Raw genomic sequence first — 17,120 nt, forward strand, 5'->3', positions numbered from 1 at the left:
CTGCAACTTCTGCCTCCCAGGCTCAAGCGATTCTCCTGCCTCAGCCTCCTGAATAGCTGGGATTACAGGAGCGCACCACCATGCCCGGCTAATTTTTGTATTTTTTGTAAAGATGGGGTTTTACCATGTTGCCCAGGCTGGACTCTTGAGCTCAGGTAATCCGCCCACCTTGGCCTCCCCAAGTGCTGGGATTACAGGCTTGAGCTATCGCACATGGCCCCTTCTCTTCCTTATTCCCCACATGTAACTATGGGCTACAAAGTGGTGATTGTAAGGTGGGAGTTTAGCTCATCCACACATCAGCTGTCTATTTTGCCCCAAACTTAAAGTTGCTTTGTCATGGTTTGAGCATTATTTTTGTGCTGTTCAGTTTAATTATGTCAGTACCACAAAAGCATAGGCAATTATTTTTAATTCTACAAACTCGATAATCAAGTTGCTCTAATCAATAGAAATCAACTGATACTTCTTTAGCAATTGAATTTAATATTCTGCCTTTTCAGAGTTTGGTTAAAATATGATAGGTTATTAGTGCAAAATGAGGGACACATTTTGATAATAGCAGCAGTTTTTACACTGTGCACCCTGAATTTTGGGTTCTAAAGGGGAATTGTTACGTCTTGAAGGACCAAATTATGTCTAATTTCTCTCTGAACATTCAGAAGAATAACACTCATTATAACTCCCTCTTCTGAATTGCCAGAGCACTTTGTAATTTCTCGTTGTATGGATGACACTCGGCCCCTGCACTGGTGCTCTCTCTCAGCTCTTTCCATCTCCTGGAGACTAGCGATGGGTTTTGTCATTCTGCATCTCTCCTCCCGAGCACAGCGTTTGTCCCTCGGTCCGTTCTATGCCTTTTACTACATTTCCTGGCTGACTTGAGTGCCCTGGTCTTCCCAGAATACCTGGGTGAGGCTCTTCCTTGACACTTACCACATTATGTCTCTGTGTTGTCCCTAAAAGATCACAAGCCTGTCATGGTGAGGGAGTCTGTCTCATTATTGTCAGTGTGCCCAGCTCCTGGCACAGAGTAGGTAGCAAGTAAATGATGAATGAATGAATGACTGGTGAATATCTGTACACTTTTTTTTTGGACAGAGTCTCACTCCATCACCCAGATTGGAGTGCAGTGACGCGATCTCAGCTCACTGCAGCCTCCACCTCCTGGGTTCAAGCAATTCTCGTGCCTCAGCCTCCTGAGTAGCTGAGATTACAGATGTGTGCCACCATGCCCAGCTAATTTTTGTATTTTGAGTAAAGACAGGGTTTTACCATGTCGGCAAGGCTGGTCTTGAACTCCTGGCCTCAAGTGATCCACCCGCCTCGGCCTCCCAAATTGCTGGGATTACAGGCATGAACCACCGCGCCCAGCCCTGTACACTATTTTTAATAGCTTGATTGAGGTATAATTCATATACCATAAAATCCAACCAGGTAAGGCACACAGTTCAGCAATTTTTAGTCTAGTCAGAGTTTTGCGATCACCACTACAATCTAATTTCAGATGTCTTCATTATCCCTAAAAGAAATCTTGTACCCATTAGCAATTATTCCTCATTCCTGCCCTCACCCCCAGGCCCTACTCTTTGTCGCTACAAATTTGCTTACTTGACATATCATACACATGGAGCCATATATATGTGTGCCCTTCATGATTGGCTTCTTTCACTTAGAATAATGTTTTCAAGGTCCATCCTTGTAGCAGCACATATCAGGACTTCATTTTCATTGCTGGATACTACCACTTTATATGTAATGCCACATCATGTTTATCCATTCACCAGGTAGTGGACATTTGGGTTTTCACTTTGGGGCTAATATAATAATCTTTTGCAAACATTCATGCACAAGTTCTTGTGCGGATATATATTTTTATTTCTCTTAGGTATCTAGGAGTAGAATTGCTAGATGCTTAATATTTTGAGGAGCTGCCAAACTGTTTCCCAAAGCTACACCATTTTACATTTTCATCAGCAGCGTATGAGGGTTCCAATTTCTTCACATCCTTGCCAGCCTTTTTTATTCTCCATCTCTTTGATTCTAACCATCCTAGTGGTGTAAAGTGGTGTCTCACAGTGATTTGGATTTGCATTTCCCTAATGAGTCATGATACTGAGCATCTTTTCGTGTGCTTACGGGCCATCTGTATATACCGTTTGATCATATTATAAATCATTAGAGCTTCACAGAAATAAAGGTCTTAGATGTGGCCCAAAGAGTAACATTAAGTGACTTACCCACAGTTATGTGCATGAGGTTATATACAGTTAGTAGCAGTACAGGATCTCAGATACACTCCTGACTCCTAGTGGTGCTCTGTTCTTCCTGCCTGCCCCTTCTCTCAGGATGCCTCTGGATCGCCACCTGCTGGAGGAATGAAATGGCTGGATTCCTTTTGGGTAGGGGTAAGCATGTGCCTTGGCACTGCGTGATTTTATACCCTGCCTATTCTTCTTTGGTTAGATTGATTTCAGCTCTGAAAATGGTTTTCTCTGGATGCAGACTTCATATGTGAATAAATGGTTTTTATAACTTGCATCTGCTTAGAGTTTTAAACAACTGATGGCTCAAGTCCAAGCCCTAAAGAATTGCAAGCAGCTTTCTTGCCCACTTGAGTATCAAAGTCGGGTTTAAAGTCGTCGGATACATTTAAACCTGTCCACCTAATATTTTCACTGTGACCCAAAAAACAAAACCCAAGTAAAAAAGTATTGGAAGTGAAGGGATGCAGGGGGATTCTTGGGGGCAGTTATAGCAAATGTGTGAATGTTGAGGTTTGGGGCAATAGAGAGATGTGTTGCTATTGCTAAGCCCTCTAGAGACAAGCCACGCGGGTCTGGAGATGAAGCCAAGGCGAGCAGCCATTCTTAGTGTCAGTTCCCAAGGAAGGGTCAGGTCCTCAGACAAGAAACAGACCCTGAAGGGGCTGGCCAGCCAGCTGGTGTATAGTCAAGACAAACTGGATTATGCTGCCATAACAAATAACACCAAAGGTCTCCATGGTTTATTAGAATGTAATTTATTCTTATTTTGTCCCTTATTTCTCCAAGGAAAAACAGAATGTAATTTTATTTCTTCCTCACACAGCATTTGCCATGAGTGGTTTGGTATTTCCATGTGGAGGCTCAGCCTTCCAGGCTATTTTATCTTGGGTGTCTCTGTCTCAACATGGTATTTTCAGGTTTTCCATGCAAAAGAAAAGAGATCTAGAAGCTCTCAAGCCAGCTAGTAAGTGCTTCACCTTGGAAATGACACATATGTCACATCACTTCCACTCACTGCCAACTAAGTGCTCAGAAGTAGTCACATGGCCTTGCCTAACTACCAAGGGGCCAGAAAGTGTGACCCGCCTGTGTGCTTGGAAGGAGAGAACTGGTTATGGGCAAGTTCTAGCAGTGACTGTCATGTTGCAGAAGAGGCTTCTTTTTGGATTCTGCCCTTTCCAGGAAGCACTCAGAGGTATATGGGTGTCTATGAGTATCGTCTTGTGGAGGGGGATAGAAGAGGTGTCTGGAATCTGGAGGGGGAGCTGGAACAAAGCGGAGGTTCATGCTGAAGATGATCACATTAAATTTGATTAGCCATATCATCTCTATTCCAGGTATTTTCTGAAGTTATTATCTGTATCCCCAAAATATATATATATATTTTTGAGAGTTTCACTCTGTTGCCCAGACTGGAGTGCAATGGCGCAGTCTCGGCTCACTACAACCTCTGCCTCTTGGGTTTAAGTGATTCTCCTGCCTCAGCCTCCTGAGAAGCTGGGATTATAGGGACGCACCACCATACCTGGCTAATTTTCATATTTTTTGTGGAGATGGGGTTTCACCATGTTGGCCAGGCTGGTCTTGAACCCCTTACGTCAAGCGATCCACCTGCCTCAGCCTCCCAAAGTGCTGGGATTACACGTGTGAGACACTGTACCTGGCCTGTATCCCCCAAATATTAATGAAGTCTTTCTCTTTGCTGAGAGTTGGAAAACCGAACAGGTGTGGCTCATGCTAGCCTGGTAGACTATGGAGAAGGTGATCTTAGGGGCAAGGGGGAGCCAAAATAATGACTTTTTTTTTTCTGTCCCACAGAGCATCTAGCAGAGTGCCTTGTCATAAGAAGCACTTGACAGTGTTTATTCAATAAATTAAAGAGTGAATCAGTGAAATGAGAACTGTCTACTGCATTCCCAAAGGCCAGCTTGTCCTAGGACTCTCTGGAGTCTTATCCTCAGCCCCCAGGTGGATAATGAGGACTGGGAGACTCCAGAACTGATCCTGTCACTGTAGAAGAAACTATAGAAACACTCAGGACAGGCTGAAAGTCCTGGGATCACCTTTGCTTAAACTGCTCCTGTCTTCAGATTGTTGGGTTTGCCATTCATTCCAATAACTAACCATTCTCCAAGTCCTGCCCTGCACTGATACTTACCTTGGACCCTTTCTGCAACATGTAACATGATTCCAATGTTTATCCTTTCTTTTCTGTTCCCAACGTCACTGGCTCTTGTTGACTGCCAGTGGCAGAGTATTAGAGTACTGCAGCTGTGTGAGTGCCTGAGACAGTATCATTGCAAAAAAGTGTACCATTGCAAGAAGATATTTCAGAGTGGAGGATTGGGTTGAGTACTGTTTGAGACACACTGAGTTTAAGCAACATTCAAGAGAAGAGATCCAGTAGGCAATTGGAAGTATAGAACAGGAGACTGGTGGATTCAGGGATGGGAAGACACACTTGAGAATAACTGGCATCAGCTGATATTTGTTGCTATGGACATCAAGAAAAGAGTGTGAAGACAACGTTAAGTGTGAAAGGACTTTGTATAATATTGGGTGTTGTTTTTTATAATTAGCATTTTTATGTGGATCCAAGAAAGAACTTAGATGGTGAGAAAAGGAAAAGGAACCAGAAGCTTTCAGAGAACGAAGAGCTGAGACACAGGAAGAGAAGCTAGAGAAGAGAGCTGCAAGGCTGGGGCTGGGCTGGCAAAGTGCTTAGGGCTCAGAGCAGCAGGCAGCAATGAGGATGAAGTGAGGCAGTGGCTAGGAGGTCTCAATGGGTAGACTGGCTACCATCTTCTCCTATATTCAAATTCCCATCTAGCTTGGCCCCACCCTTCCCATGCTTAGGACCCTCTCTCCACTCCAGTTGCCAATACCAGCTCTTACCAGTGGGCTCCAGTGGGCACATGGGAATCCTTCATCCCATTAGCAATAAACTCAGCCTTGTCCAGGTGTGGTCCAGAGACCCTTGAGGGACCTGTGACTCTTGGTGAGTCCATGAGGTGAAAGTCATTTTCCATAAAACCACTAAGACATTATTTACCTTTCTCTCTCATTCTCCCACATGCACACAGTTGATTTTTTCAGGAGCTACATGATGTGTGATATTCCAACAGATTGAATGCAAAGGCAGGTATGAGAATCTGGCTGTATTTTACTAAACCAGACATTGGCAAAAATTTAAAACAATGCCACTTTTCTCACTAACTTGTTTCTTGTTTTGGAAAATGCTGTTACTTTTCATAATGCTATTTAGGTAATATTTTGTGTGCTTATTGTTATTTTTAAATGAATTAAATATCTAACAATTTCTCTGTTTGATTTCTAACACTGGTGATTATATATCCCACCCACATAAAAGCTCTTTGGGGTCTGCAAGCATTCTTAAAGTGGAAAGTGGGGCCAGACGTGGTGGTTCATGCTTATAATTCCAGCACTTTGGGAGGCCGAGGCAGGAGGATCACTTGAGCCCAGGAGTTTGAGACCAGCCCTGGCAACATAGCCAGAGCCCATCTGTGTTTTTAAAAAAAATTTTTTAAATTAGCTGAGTATGGTGGTGCACACCTGTAGTCCCAGCTACTTGGGAGGCTGAGGTGGGAGCATCACTTGAGCCGGGGAAGTCAAGGCTGCAGTGAGCCATGATTGTGCTACCGCACTCCACGGTCTCAAAGTAAATAAATAAATGGAGAGAGAGAGAGAGAGAGTCCTGAGATTGAAATGTTTGATAGCCACAATGGAATTCCTTTTTTTCTTCAAGCTCTAACCCCTTCTCTAAGAACAATATCTCCTTTCCCAGAATTATTGTGAAGATTAAATATTTCAGTTTGCCAGCCACTGTGATTCCAATTATTTGCTATCACATATGGGGCTGTGCAAAACAACACCCCTGTGCATGCCCCGACACCCACATCTTTCCTGTTCCAGCCTCAAGACCACGATGACTTTAGAATGGGGGCTACTATTACTACTACTACCAGGAGGGCTGCAGAGCACATGGTTGGGATCCAAAAGACATGTGCTTACTCCATACGCTTGTGAAACCACTTACCCCCCGAGTGCCCCGGTTTCCTCATGGGTAGTAAGATAATCACATCTCCTCACAGAATTTGCTGTGGACGACCGATATGGTAGGAGTAAACAATCCTTCCGCCTTGGCCTCCTAAAGTGCTTTGTAAACTAGGAAGTGCTGCGTGGTTACCTATTTTGACGTTATTAGTGTGGGTGGAGAAGAAAGGCAGAGGAGCACAGGCCTCCAGGGAGGAGAGGGGTGGGCTCTGGGAGGTGCCTTTGTGTGTGCCAGTGTGCTGATGACCTGGGCTCCAGGAATCATAGCAACAGCCTCTACTCCCTGGAAAGTGCCATGGTCTCTGCATCAGGCGCCCAGAGTCAGGACCCAGCTGCAGGCAGGGCTCTCTGTGTTTACCGGCTGTGTAGTCATAGGCTAGAGCTCCACAGCCTGCCTGATTGGCGGTGATCAACCCTGCTGCACCTTAGAATCTTACGAGGAACATTAACAAGTGCTGATGCTGGGGCCACACATCGTGACTCACCACATCTGACCCTGGAGGTGGACCTAGGCCTAGGAATGTGTAGCATTGAGAACCACTGGGCTTTTTTTTCCTGTCAGTTCATCCTCCTGACCACAAGATGGTGCCCTGTTTCTGGGAAATCTTTGATGTTCACCAAACAACAATTTCTGTATTAATCCTGAAAACATGGATTTGAATTTAACAACCTTTTCCAGCATCTCATTAAGCCAGACCCATGTGCTCTTGGTGTCTAGCCATTTAATGAGTATCTTTTCCCTTCTGTTAGAAACCAGTGGTTGGAATGTCTCTTCTGTTTTGCGTTCCTCAAAAGGCTGTAACACAAAGTAGAAAGCAGGATTTATGATCATAATCATTAGTATCAATGACAACTGATGTTCGTTTAATCGTTTAATCCTTTACCATTTGCAAAGCGCTTTTCACCAACAATCCTCATAGTAACTCTATGAAATGGGCATTATGATTCCCATTTATAAGATGATACAACTGAGGCTCAGAGCACTATCTTGGTCGAGGTCACAAAACAATAATTAGCAGAACTGAATTTTCCAATGCTGGATCTCGAGCCCTTCCCACTGCATCATTCGAGACAAGCAATCAACCACCGGGAACCCAGTAAGTACAGCCCTGAGATAGGAAAATTCTCAGCACAACATCCAGAAAGCCCCTTAGGCAAGCAGGCAAGACAGACTGATGGCTCCATGCAGCACAGATGCAAGGCCGGTGGACAGGCATGTTTGACTGGACCGAGTGACCAGCGGGGGTAACAGATGTGAGGGTCCCAGTGAGCTGCTGGACTGAGTCAGTAGACACTCGACAAGAGTGCAGATTTTAACATTTGTAATTTTCTATTCCAGAAAAATGAACTGCTATATGCCAATAGGGAACATTCATCTTAATTCTGACTATATAAGAAGTTATAAACTCATTTCCAAAGAAAATCCTTTCCTACCAGCAAGTGACGTCTTTTGAGATTAGTAAATCTAATAAAGATAACTTACAACTTGTTGCAAGACAGATTCCCGTAACTGATCAGGAACCCAAATGTCAGGGACCCAGGCGCCCAATCCTTCTGCATGTTTTTAATCTCAGATAAAGCAGCCGTCAAGTGTAGGTTCCAGTTACATGGACCAGCAATACTGTTTTCAGGACAGAGGCGATGAAATGGAAAATTTAATATGCTAGCACTTTGCTAATTTTATTGACTTCAGCGTATATCTTAGCAATTCAGGATTCTGCTTTAGCTGTGTTCCATGTCTCAGCTTCCCTGTCTATAAAATGATTATAGGCCGGGCGCGGTGGCTCACGCCTGTAATCCCAGCACTTTGGGAGGCCGAGACAGGCGGATCACGAGGTCAGGAGATCGGAGACCATCCTGGCTAACACGATGAAACCCCGTCTCTACTAAAAAATACACAAAAACTAGCCGGGCGAGGTGGCGGCGCCTGTAGTCCCAGCTACTCGGGAGGCTGAGGCAGGAGAATGGCGTAAACCCGGGAGGCGGAGCTTGCAGTGAGCTGAGATCGCGCCACTTGCACTCCAGCCTGGGCGACAGAGCCAGACTCCGTCTCAAAAAAAAAAAAAAATGATTATAATGGCACCTATCTCATAAGACTGTTATATGGATCAAAAGAGTTTATTTATAAAGCACATAGAACCATGCCCAGGACACAGAAAACATGATGTGTTTCTTAAATAAATAAATGGATATGAGCACATCCACTTATTTTACAAGTGAAATTTTAATTTTTTCCAATATTCCAACTAATTTTAAAATTATGTTATTTGCACACTTGTAAGTACAGGAAATATATATACATTAAGAAGATAAAAGTATTGCCTGATTATTAAAATTTGAAGTCCCACTGAAAAGGCATAAATTTGATTAAAATAATGCTGCAGTCTTTTTGGCCTCAGAAATAGGTTAAAAATTACTTAAGTCCATCCTGTTTTTCATCTCAGGATTAGTGATATCAGCAAATAAGCTCATACACTGCGTAAAGAAATATGAGAAGTGATAAGATTTTTCTTTTTCTTCTCTAAGGAAAGCTTTCCTTTTTCTCTGCTTGACCTCTGTTAAGTCTGGGAACCAGTGATCAGTTTGGAGAGCACCCTTGGCACATGGTGTTTTCTCCTGACTCTAAAGACATCCCCCCTCTGTGTTTTGAACTGAATGGGAGCTTTCCACAGCAGTACTCAGCTCAAACCTCCATCTCAAAGTATACATTTAAAGCATTTCAAAAAAAGAGCATTTGCTGAGAGACTTCTAGGGAGAAAGACTGGAATGATGAGAATATAATAGGGGCAGGGCTTGGAAGAAAGACAAATTGAAATGTTGCTCTCCAATCTAGGGGTTGCGTTTCATGTTGGCATTACTTTTCTTTTAGTAGAGCTACCATACTGTTTCCTAGTGATGGCTACTCTTGAAGACTTGCGTTTTTTTCTTGCATGCTATTTTATGAAATAAACTTTGTAGATTTCCAGCCACCCTGGAACTCCTTCCTCCCCTCCAGAAATCCAGCCAAAGCCTTCTAGCCCCACTTTCTGCATAAACCCTTCTCCCAGCTCAAAGAGCCTCTTACACTGTAGCCAGTCCCACCAGGCCCCTGGAGCTGGGGAAGAAGATTGCAGATTGGGGACACAGAAGTGGACACATGCTCCAGTTACTTAGGTGGAGCCTGAGCTACAGTTTTTCCCTCAGGGTTCAAGTTCTTTTGTACCAAAATGACATTATAGGGAAGCTACACTGAGAATTACATAGGCTCCTACACATTGGGACAGCACCCCAACTAACATTACATGATTGTTTCTATGGAAAAATGAAACTTTATTCCCAATATCTGACCTCAAATGAACTTTTATAACATAACAGTTATAAAAGTTATGAAAGTATGTAGAAGAGGAGGACTCTCCTACATACACTCACACTCAGGGACAGTTCTGTCTATTGGTCATACTGTCCATCTATCTATCTATCCATTCACATTATTTTTAAAAAAAATTAAGGTACAGAATAATTACCAAAGGAATGGGAAAAGTAAAAAGCTAAGATCTAAAGAATAAAGTTAAACATTTTATATTTACTGAGTTCAAATCAATGGTTCTGTTGTAAATTTATCTTCAACTTCATTCACTGAGTTAAATCAATCAATTTTTAAAACAATCTCTCTTTTTTTTTTAAATAGTAAGAGACAGTGTGGTATAAAATATAGTACATGAGTTCTGTAGTTGTAAACTGTGAATCTCAGGTCAAGCTACTTAACTTTCCCAAGCCACAGTTTTCTTATTTTAAACAGGGATTATAATATTCACTTTCTAAGACTATTTTTTTTTTAATTGAGCTAATGTAAATATGTAGCATTAAATCTGGCACAAAGTGGTTATTTCCCATCTTTCTTCCCTATTACTTAACCTCTTTGAAATCACTGTGTTTCACTTCAATAAAAATATCTTTAAACCACATTTCGTTGACAGAAGGCTTAATTTAAATAAACTCTTCTCTCGGCTTGGGTACTCATCCATCTATCTGCTTGCCTTAATTAGGTTAATGTCTAAAAGAGACCACTGTGATGGATTATTGACTAACAAATTAAGCAGGGCCATGCCATCCCACACTACACCTGCCAGGAGATGGCTGGGGTGGCCAAGATATAAAAATTAAAAATAAATAAATAAATAATAAATCAAATAGGTTCAAAGAGCTTACTTATGTTGACCACTGTAATCACTGACCTGGCTTACCTCTGCCTTACCTTCCCCTAAATGCTTAATTTTCACTAGATTTTGTGGATTTTATGTTTTTTTTTTTCACATTCATCCACAGCCGAAGATCCACTTTGTGACAATAGTTAGTAAAGCCAGGTTTTACTCAAAGAAGCAAAAAAATGAGCTCAGTGAAGGACAAATCAGATTTCCTTTGAAGCAGGCTTGTCAGACGTTCTTTCCTATTTCCTATTAGGTCCATCTCATGGCAGAGTCGGCAGCAAGGGCGGGAGCAGCATGCTGCAAGGAGAGCAAGTGTCTGCGAACAGTGGGAAGGAGGCTGCTGTCCACTGGGGTCCAGCCGGCCTCATGTGAGCGGGAGTCTCCTCTGCTGATGGAGTGCCTACGACTCTGACACCCACCCCCCCACCCACACTCTCTCGCTGGTCCCCATTCCTGGTTGCAGAGTTGGTAGTTCTGCCTGCAGATCTGCCTGTTGGCTGGAATTTGACACTTGCTCCTTAATTGATCCCATTATAATTCTCAATTTTTTTTTTTTTTAGAAAACTCTGTGACCACTTGAGATCAAGTCCTGCCTACTAAGCTTGATCTCAGGGTTAAAAACATATTTTTTCATTATGTAGACATCTGAAGGCCTGCGACATTTACTATAATTCATAACCAAAAAAAAAAAAAAAACCCACATATAAGCCCATATTCTAAAATATTATCCCTTTTAGTTTATATCAGATTGGAAAACTGTCTTTGTTTTGAATTGAAACATAGGGCATTTCTCCCCTGTTATAAAAGATGGATTTCTAATGTGCCACCACCATGCAGCCAAAGCTTGAAGGCGTCCAGACGTCTTGCATTTACTTGTGTATTCGAGGTTCATTCAGGTGGTTTAATGTGAAGCTAAAATGTCTGCTCCTACATTCATCTTCAGGAATGATGATTTTAATTTCATGGTGCAGAAATAAGGCCAAATAAGAAAAAGTAGACCTAAAAATGTTAAGTGTTTAACTTACTAATCCACTAGATCTTTGACAGCAATTTTAGATTAAAATAGTCCAGAGGACAAAGTGCATAATTAATGATGAGAAAATGATTCCTTCAAGTCCCACAATAAGGAGTTCTGCCTGCGTTAACCATTTGTCTACAGTTTTATTTATGTGAAAGTGACAGTTACTTCTTGGTTCTGTCTCCTTCGTTCCAGTACTGTTCAGTCTGCATTTCTGTGAGTCGGGAAATCGTGCGCTGAAATGCAAAGATTTCCTCTTCTCCAGTAAACATGGAGAGTCCTTCTGCTGAATCCTGGTTATAAAACAAACAAATTAAATTAAAGCCATCACAAATGAAAATTTACAGAACCTAAGCATAGGTTTAAAAAAACTTTTTAGGCTTACCGGTTTAGATTATGCCTTTTTTTATAACTTTTTTTTCATATACAATCCCTTAAATGAGACTAGAGAGTCAACCAATTTAAACTGCTAGGCAGTAAACACATCAAATTATCAGAGGGAAAACTTAAAAGGGAAAACTTTCTCCAGAAGTGTACACCAGAAATAAGTAATGTTAAAACAACAACAACAACAACAAAAAAAAAACAGTAGTTCTGAGAAGCTAGAAAGAGGCTGGTGTAGGCCTCCAGACAGGGTCCCAGTGCCTAACGGGGAGGCCCTAAGGACAAACCTGTGGAGAGCCTTTTCCAGTCCAACCAATGACTAAAGGAAAGCAAATGCGAATGAACAGTGGGTCTGGGTTCTGGAGAATGTGCCTGGGATCTAAAAGCCAGGGCTGAAAGCCAGGGCTGTTTTTAGGCTTCAGCTGCTGGGACAATTGATCCCACCATCTAGGACCAAGTTGGGAAGCCCTGTCTCTATGAGGCTGGTAATCCCAGACTAGTGACACCAACACGGACTCGTGGCCACTAAGTGGGCTTGGAATTTTTCTCTTTCCTTAGAGGTTTGCTAGTATGCTTCTTCAGAGAAAAATTCTGGATCCCTAAGTCCATCTTCTCCACTGATTCATTGTGAACCTTCATGGCCCTGAGGTCACGTTCCCTGATTTCTTCATATATGATTGGCTCCATCTGCTGAGCTTACTTTGTAAGCTTAATTTGAGACAGGGTCTCACTCCTTCACCCAGGCTGCAGTGCAGTGGTGCCATCTTGGCTCACTGCAACCTCTGCCTTTTGGGTTCAAGTGATCTTCCTGCCTCAGCCTCCCCAGTAGCTAAGATTACAGGTGTGTACCACCACACCTGGCTAATTTTTTATTTTTTGTAGAAATGGTGTTTCACCAGCACTTTGGGAGGCCGAGACGGGCGGATCACGAGGTCAGGAGATCGAGACCATCCTGGCTAACACGGCGAAACCCCGTCTCTACTAAAAAATACAAAAAACTAGCCAGGCGAGGTGGCGGGCGCCTGTAGTCCCAGCTACTTGGGAGGCTGAGGCAGGAGAATGGCGTAAACCCGGGAGGCGGAGCTTGCAGTGAGCTGAGATCCGGCCACTGCACTCCAGCCCGGGCGACAGAGTGAGACTCCGTCTCAAAAAAAAAAAAAAAGAAATGGTGTTTCACCATGTTGCCCAGGCTGGTCTTAAACTCCTGAGCTCAAAGCAGTCTGCCCACCTTGGCCTCCCAAAGTGCTAGGATTACAGGAATGACCCATTGCACCAGCCTAGGGGAAAAAAATTTTAAGAGCCAATGATGTAAATTTTACCAACCTTTTGGCACCAGCACCAGTTTCGTGGAAGAGAATTTTTCCATGGACCGGGGGCAGGGGGATGGTTTCAGGATGAAACTGTTCTACCTTAGATCTTAGGCATTAGATTCTCATAAACAGCGCGCAACCTCGATCCCTTGCACATGCAGTTCACAACAGAGTTTGCGGTCCTCTGAGAATCTAATCCTGCTGCTGATGGGACAGGAGGTGGAGCTCAGGCGGTAATGCTTGCTCCTCCACTGCTCACCTCCTGCTGTGAGACCTGGTTCCTAACAGGCCACAAACCAATACCAGTCTGCGGCCCAGGGGCTGGGGGGCCCTGATGTAAAGGACTTTAGAAACTGAGCTGATGTAGCTCTTCAAGTGTATTCTTTCAAATTGTCAAAGACAGTATTTGGATGTAAATATTGTTCTTGGAGAACCAACATTTCAAATGATCCCAGTACAGAGATTTATAAGCAGCTGTTTATTTCTACACTGCTATGGTCTGAATGTTTGTGTCCATCCAAAATTCATATGTTGAAATCCTAACCCATACGGTGATAGTACTGGAGGTGGAGCTTTTGGGAGTTGATTAGGTCTTGTGGGTGGAGCCCTAATGAATGGGATTAATGCCTTTATAAAAGATGCCCCAGAGAGATCCCTCACCCCTTCCACCATGTGAGGTTTATACAGAAAAGACAGAGGCTTATGAACTAGGAAGTGGGCCTTCACCAGATGGCACCCTGATCTTGGACTTCCCAGCCTCCAGAACTGTTAGAAATAAATTTTGGTTGCCTATAAGCTACCCAGTTCATGGTGTTTTGTTACAGCAGACTAAGATATACACATAGGTTTAAGTCATCATATTGGAAAGTTCACTTTCTGAACACGCCTCATTCTCCCAAACTCCTGAAAATGCCTCATTTCTACTCAGGTTGATAAGGAATTGTTTCCTTGTTCCAGGCAGTCTTTCACCTGTGGGGCGGGAAGAACTGGGCTCCCCTCATGGGGTGAGTGTTGATAGTTGTAAACTTTTGACTAATATTTCAATTATTGATAGGTGAGAAGAAACACATCCCGTAATGTTCTTACAGAAGCAGAAAATGCAAAATCACTTCTGGTTGGCCTGAGGTGAATCACCAGACTCCAAGTTCCAGGAAACCTGGGCTAGCATCTGTTTGTTCCCTACAGAGTGTCCCCAGAGCCTGGCACCCACAGGTACTCCATACATGTTTGCAGAATGGAGGTAGGGAGATTAATCAGGGATTTCTTTTCAAGCCCAGGGCCTTGCTAGGCACTCCATGGTCCTGGACTAGCCAGCCCACATGCTTGGATACTGTATCATGCACTCTACAAATCCAGCAATCATTTAGAAAAATATCCAGAAAGGGCAGCATGGTATAGCAGAGCAAGCCCAGAACCAGGCACAGGTGGCTTGGCATCCAGCTCTGGCCTACCGTTATTCAGCAGTGTGACTGTGGGCACCTTAGTCCACCTCTCTAGGCTTCATTTTTATCACATGCAAAATGGAGCACTGAACTACATGACCACTAAGATTCCCTCCACTGTAAGTTTATAATTTTCTATATTTAGTGATATTGAGAATGATAAATTTGCTACATGGGCTTACAGGAGAAGCAGCAAATCAATGGTTAACTATACACTGCATTTCTTCTTCAAAATGTAGCCATGCATCAAACCAAAAACAATTAAGCTGTTTTATAATAAAAAGAGATTATGGTAATATCGCCTACCTGGCTCAGCCCCAAATCATCCATCAGTATTCTGCTTTGCTCCAACTCACTGTCATGATGTTGATGTAAAAATAAGCTTGATATAGGAGTCGACGCAGAGCAAATTATACGCACCTGAAATAGAAGAAAATGAGTAAATGTGTTACTCTTTACATTTCACAAGTTGAAGGTAAGAAAAATCTCACAAAATAAAAACCTGTTTTTCACATACAGAAGCTTAGATCTTTGCTTTTAAAACGTCCATATGTTTTTTTTCCTAATTGTTTATCTCTTTAAAGCAGTACTTTAAAACTGCACAGTACTTTTCAGAATATTTCCATACAACTCCTAACACCCTGTGAAGTAGGGCACAAAGGTTTATTGGGAGACTTCAGGGCTGGACAGGACTCAGTTCAAGACGTCAGCCCAGATCTTCAGTTCTTAGTCCAATGCTTTTTCCATTACTGCTCTGGTTTGAATGTTTTTGTCCCATCCAAAATTCATGCTGAAACTTACTCCACAATGCAACAGGATTAAGAGGTGTGGCCTCTAGGATATGATTGAGTCATGAGGCTCTGCCTTCACCCATGGGATTCGGTGCCCTTATACAGAATTTGATGGAGGGAGTTCACCATTTTTTGCCTTCCATTCCTTCCACCATGCAAGAACACAACATTTGTGCCCTCTGGCGGCAACAAGGCATCATCCTGAAGCAGAGAGTAGCCCTCACCAAACACCCAAACCTGCTGGCACCTTGATCTCAGACCTCCTGGAACTGGAAGAAATAAATTCCTATTATTTATAAATTACCCAGTCTATGGTATTTTGTATAGCACCACATACTGACTAAGATGATTACACTGTGATGTTGACATTTATACCTGGCTGTTTGGAGCTGGTCTGTGCACCTAAGATGCTCCCCAGAGACACTGTGAAGAGGTTAGTTACCCTTTTGCTGCACAGCAGACTGCTAAGTTCAGTGAATTGCTATTCTAATTAGGCCAATGATATTAGCATCCTGCTAGGACCTTCTTCAAAAAGACTAAGATTTACATTAATATGTCTTGATTATGTAAGTATTTGAGTGAGTGTTCATATGTAATCATATATTGGAAACAGCTTTTATATCCACTAGTTTAAATACAAAACATATTCTTTTTGATGTTTTAAAAGTCCTGAATTTGTCTTCAGGATTCATAACTACCTTTTAAAATCATTATTTAAATAATAATACACCAGTACTTAAAAATCATGTGTTGACATTTGACACTAGATTTTCCATATCCAGATCGCCTTCTACCTCCTCTTATAAGTTATTTTAATCAAAGACACTTTTTCATTATTTACATGGGAATATCCTTCTTTCACAAATCTCCATGAGTACATTATAGAATAATGTCTGTTTAATGCTCCCAATTTCTGAAATAAAATGGTTTTGACTACACTTTAATAAAGAGTGTAATCTCTAAATGAGTGATTTAGTTAAAGGGAATGTTAGGAGGGTAGTTTGAGTATTCCATCATATTGCCAGATAAATTCTTTTTTCCTTCAATTAAGAAGTGAAAAGGTGGGGGTGAGGTAGGGTTGGGGGTAGGACTGAGGGATGGGGGCCATAAGCTTTCTCTAAGGCATTCCTAGCTGAAATATCAAAATAACCAGTCTCTCAATCCTCCACTATGAGCCATCCTAATTATGCCCCTCCGTCGTTTTCTTCTTGAAGCCTAGTCCTGTAAAAACAGCAGCCTCCAGGCCCCTGCCCTTCATTCCACCCCTGCCCTCCCCACCATTAGTGTAGAGTCGAGTCTGTGGAAGGCAAACCACTCACAGCTGATGGGCCTCCATCCCCAAGCTCTGCGTCCTCAGCCTCCTGCCTCTCCAGATTCCCTGGTCACACGTGTGTGGGCTCCACAGGGAGCTTTTGATAGCACTCCCTTAGGTGGCCTTCCCTCAGCTTCTGCGTCAGAGCCACAACTACGGAGCCGTTGCTGCAAACTCCCCATGCTGGTTACCCCTTTCATTCTGTGCGTAGTGTTTAGCCCTTGCTCTTCTCAGCGTTTATAGCAAGCACCTGAGAAATATGAGAACATGCAGTTCCTGGCCCCATGCCTGGTACTCATTTGCTGGGGTGGGGATGGGTGAGCTCTGGAATCTGG

The 17,120-nt window shown here is 42.8% G+C and overlaps 1 protein-coding gene across 1 annotated transcript in view; it reads right to left on the bottom strand.

The window, feature by feature from the left end:
- Positions 1-11,669: 11,669 nt before the first annotated feature.
- Positions 11,670-17,120, bottom strand: part of LACE1 (lactation elevated 1) — a gene marked incomplete at its 5' end in the record, with an annotated part of 174,968 nt that continues 169,517 nt past the window's right edge. The window contains 2 exons of the mRNA XM_011952889.1: positions 11,670-11,839; positions 14,989-15,102. Of these exons, the coding sequence (XP_011808279.1) occupies positions 11,711-11,839; positions 14,989-15,102 (243 nt within the window). The remainder of the gene's footprint in view (positions 11,840-14,988; positions 15,103-17,120) is intronic.

This window comes from Colobus angolensis, unplaced genomic scaffold (assembly GCF_000951035.1).
Source record: "Colobus angolensis palliatus isolate OR3802 unplaced genomic scaffold, Cang.pa_1.0 Scaffold35, whole genome shotgun sequence".
Classification (NCBI taxonomy): Eukaryota; Metazoa; Chordata; class Mammalia; order Primates; family Cercopithecidae; genus Colobus; species Colobus angolensis.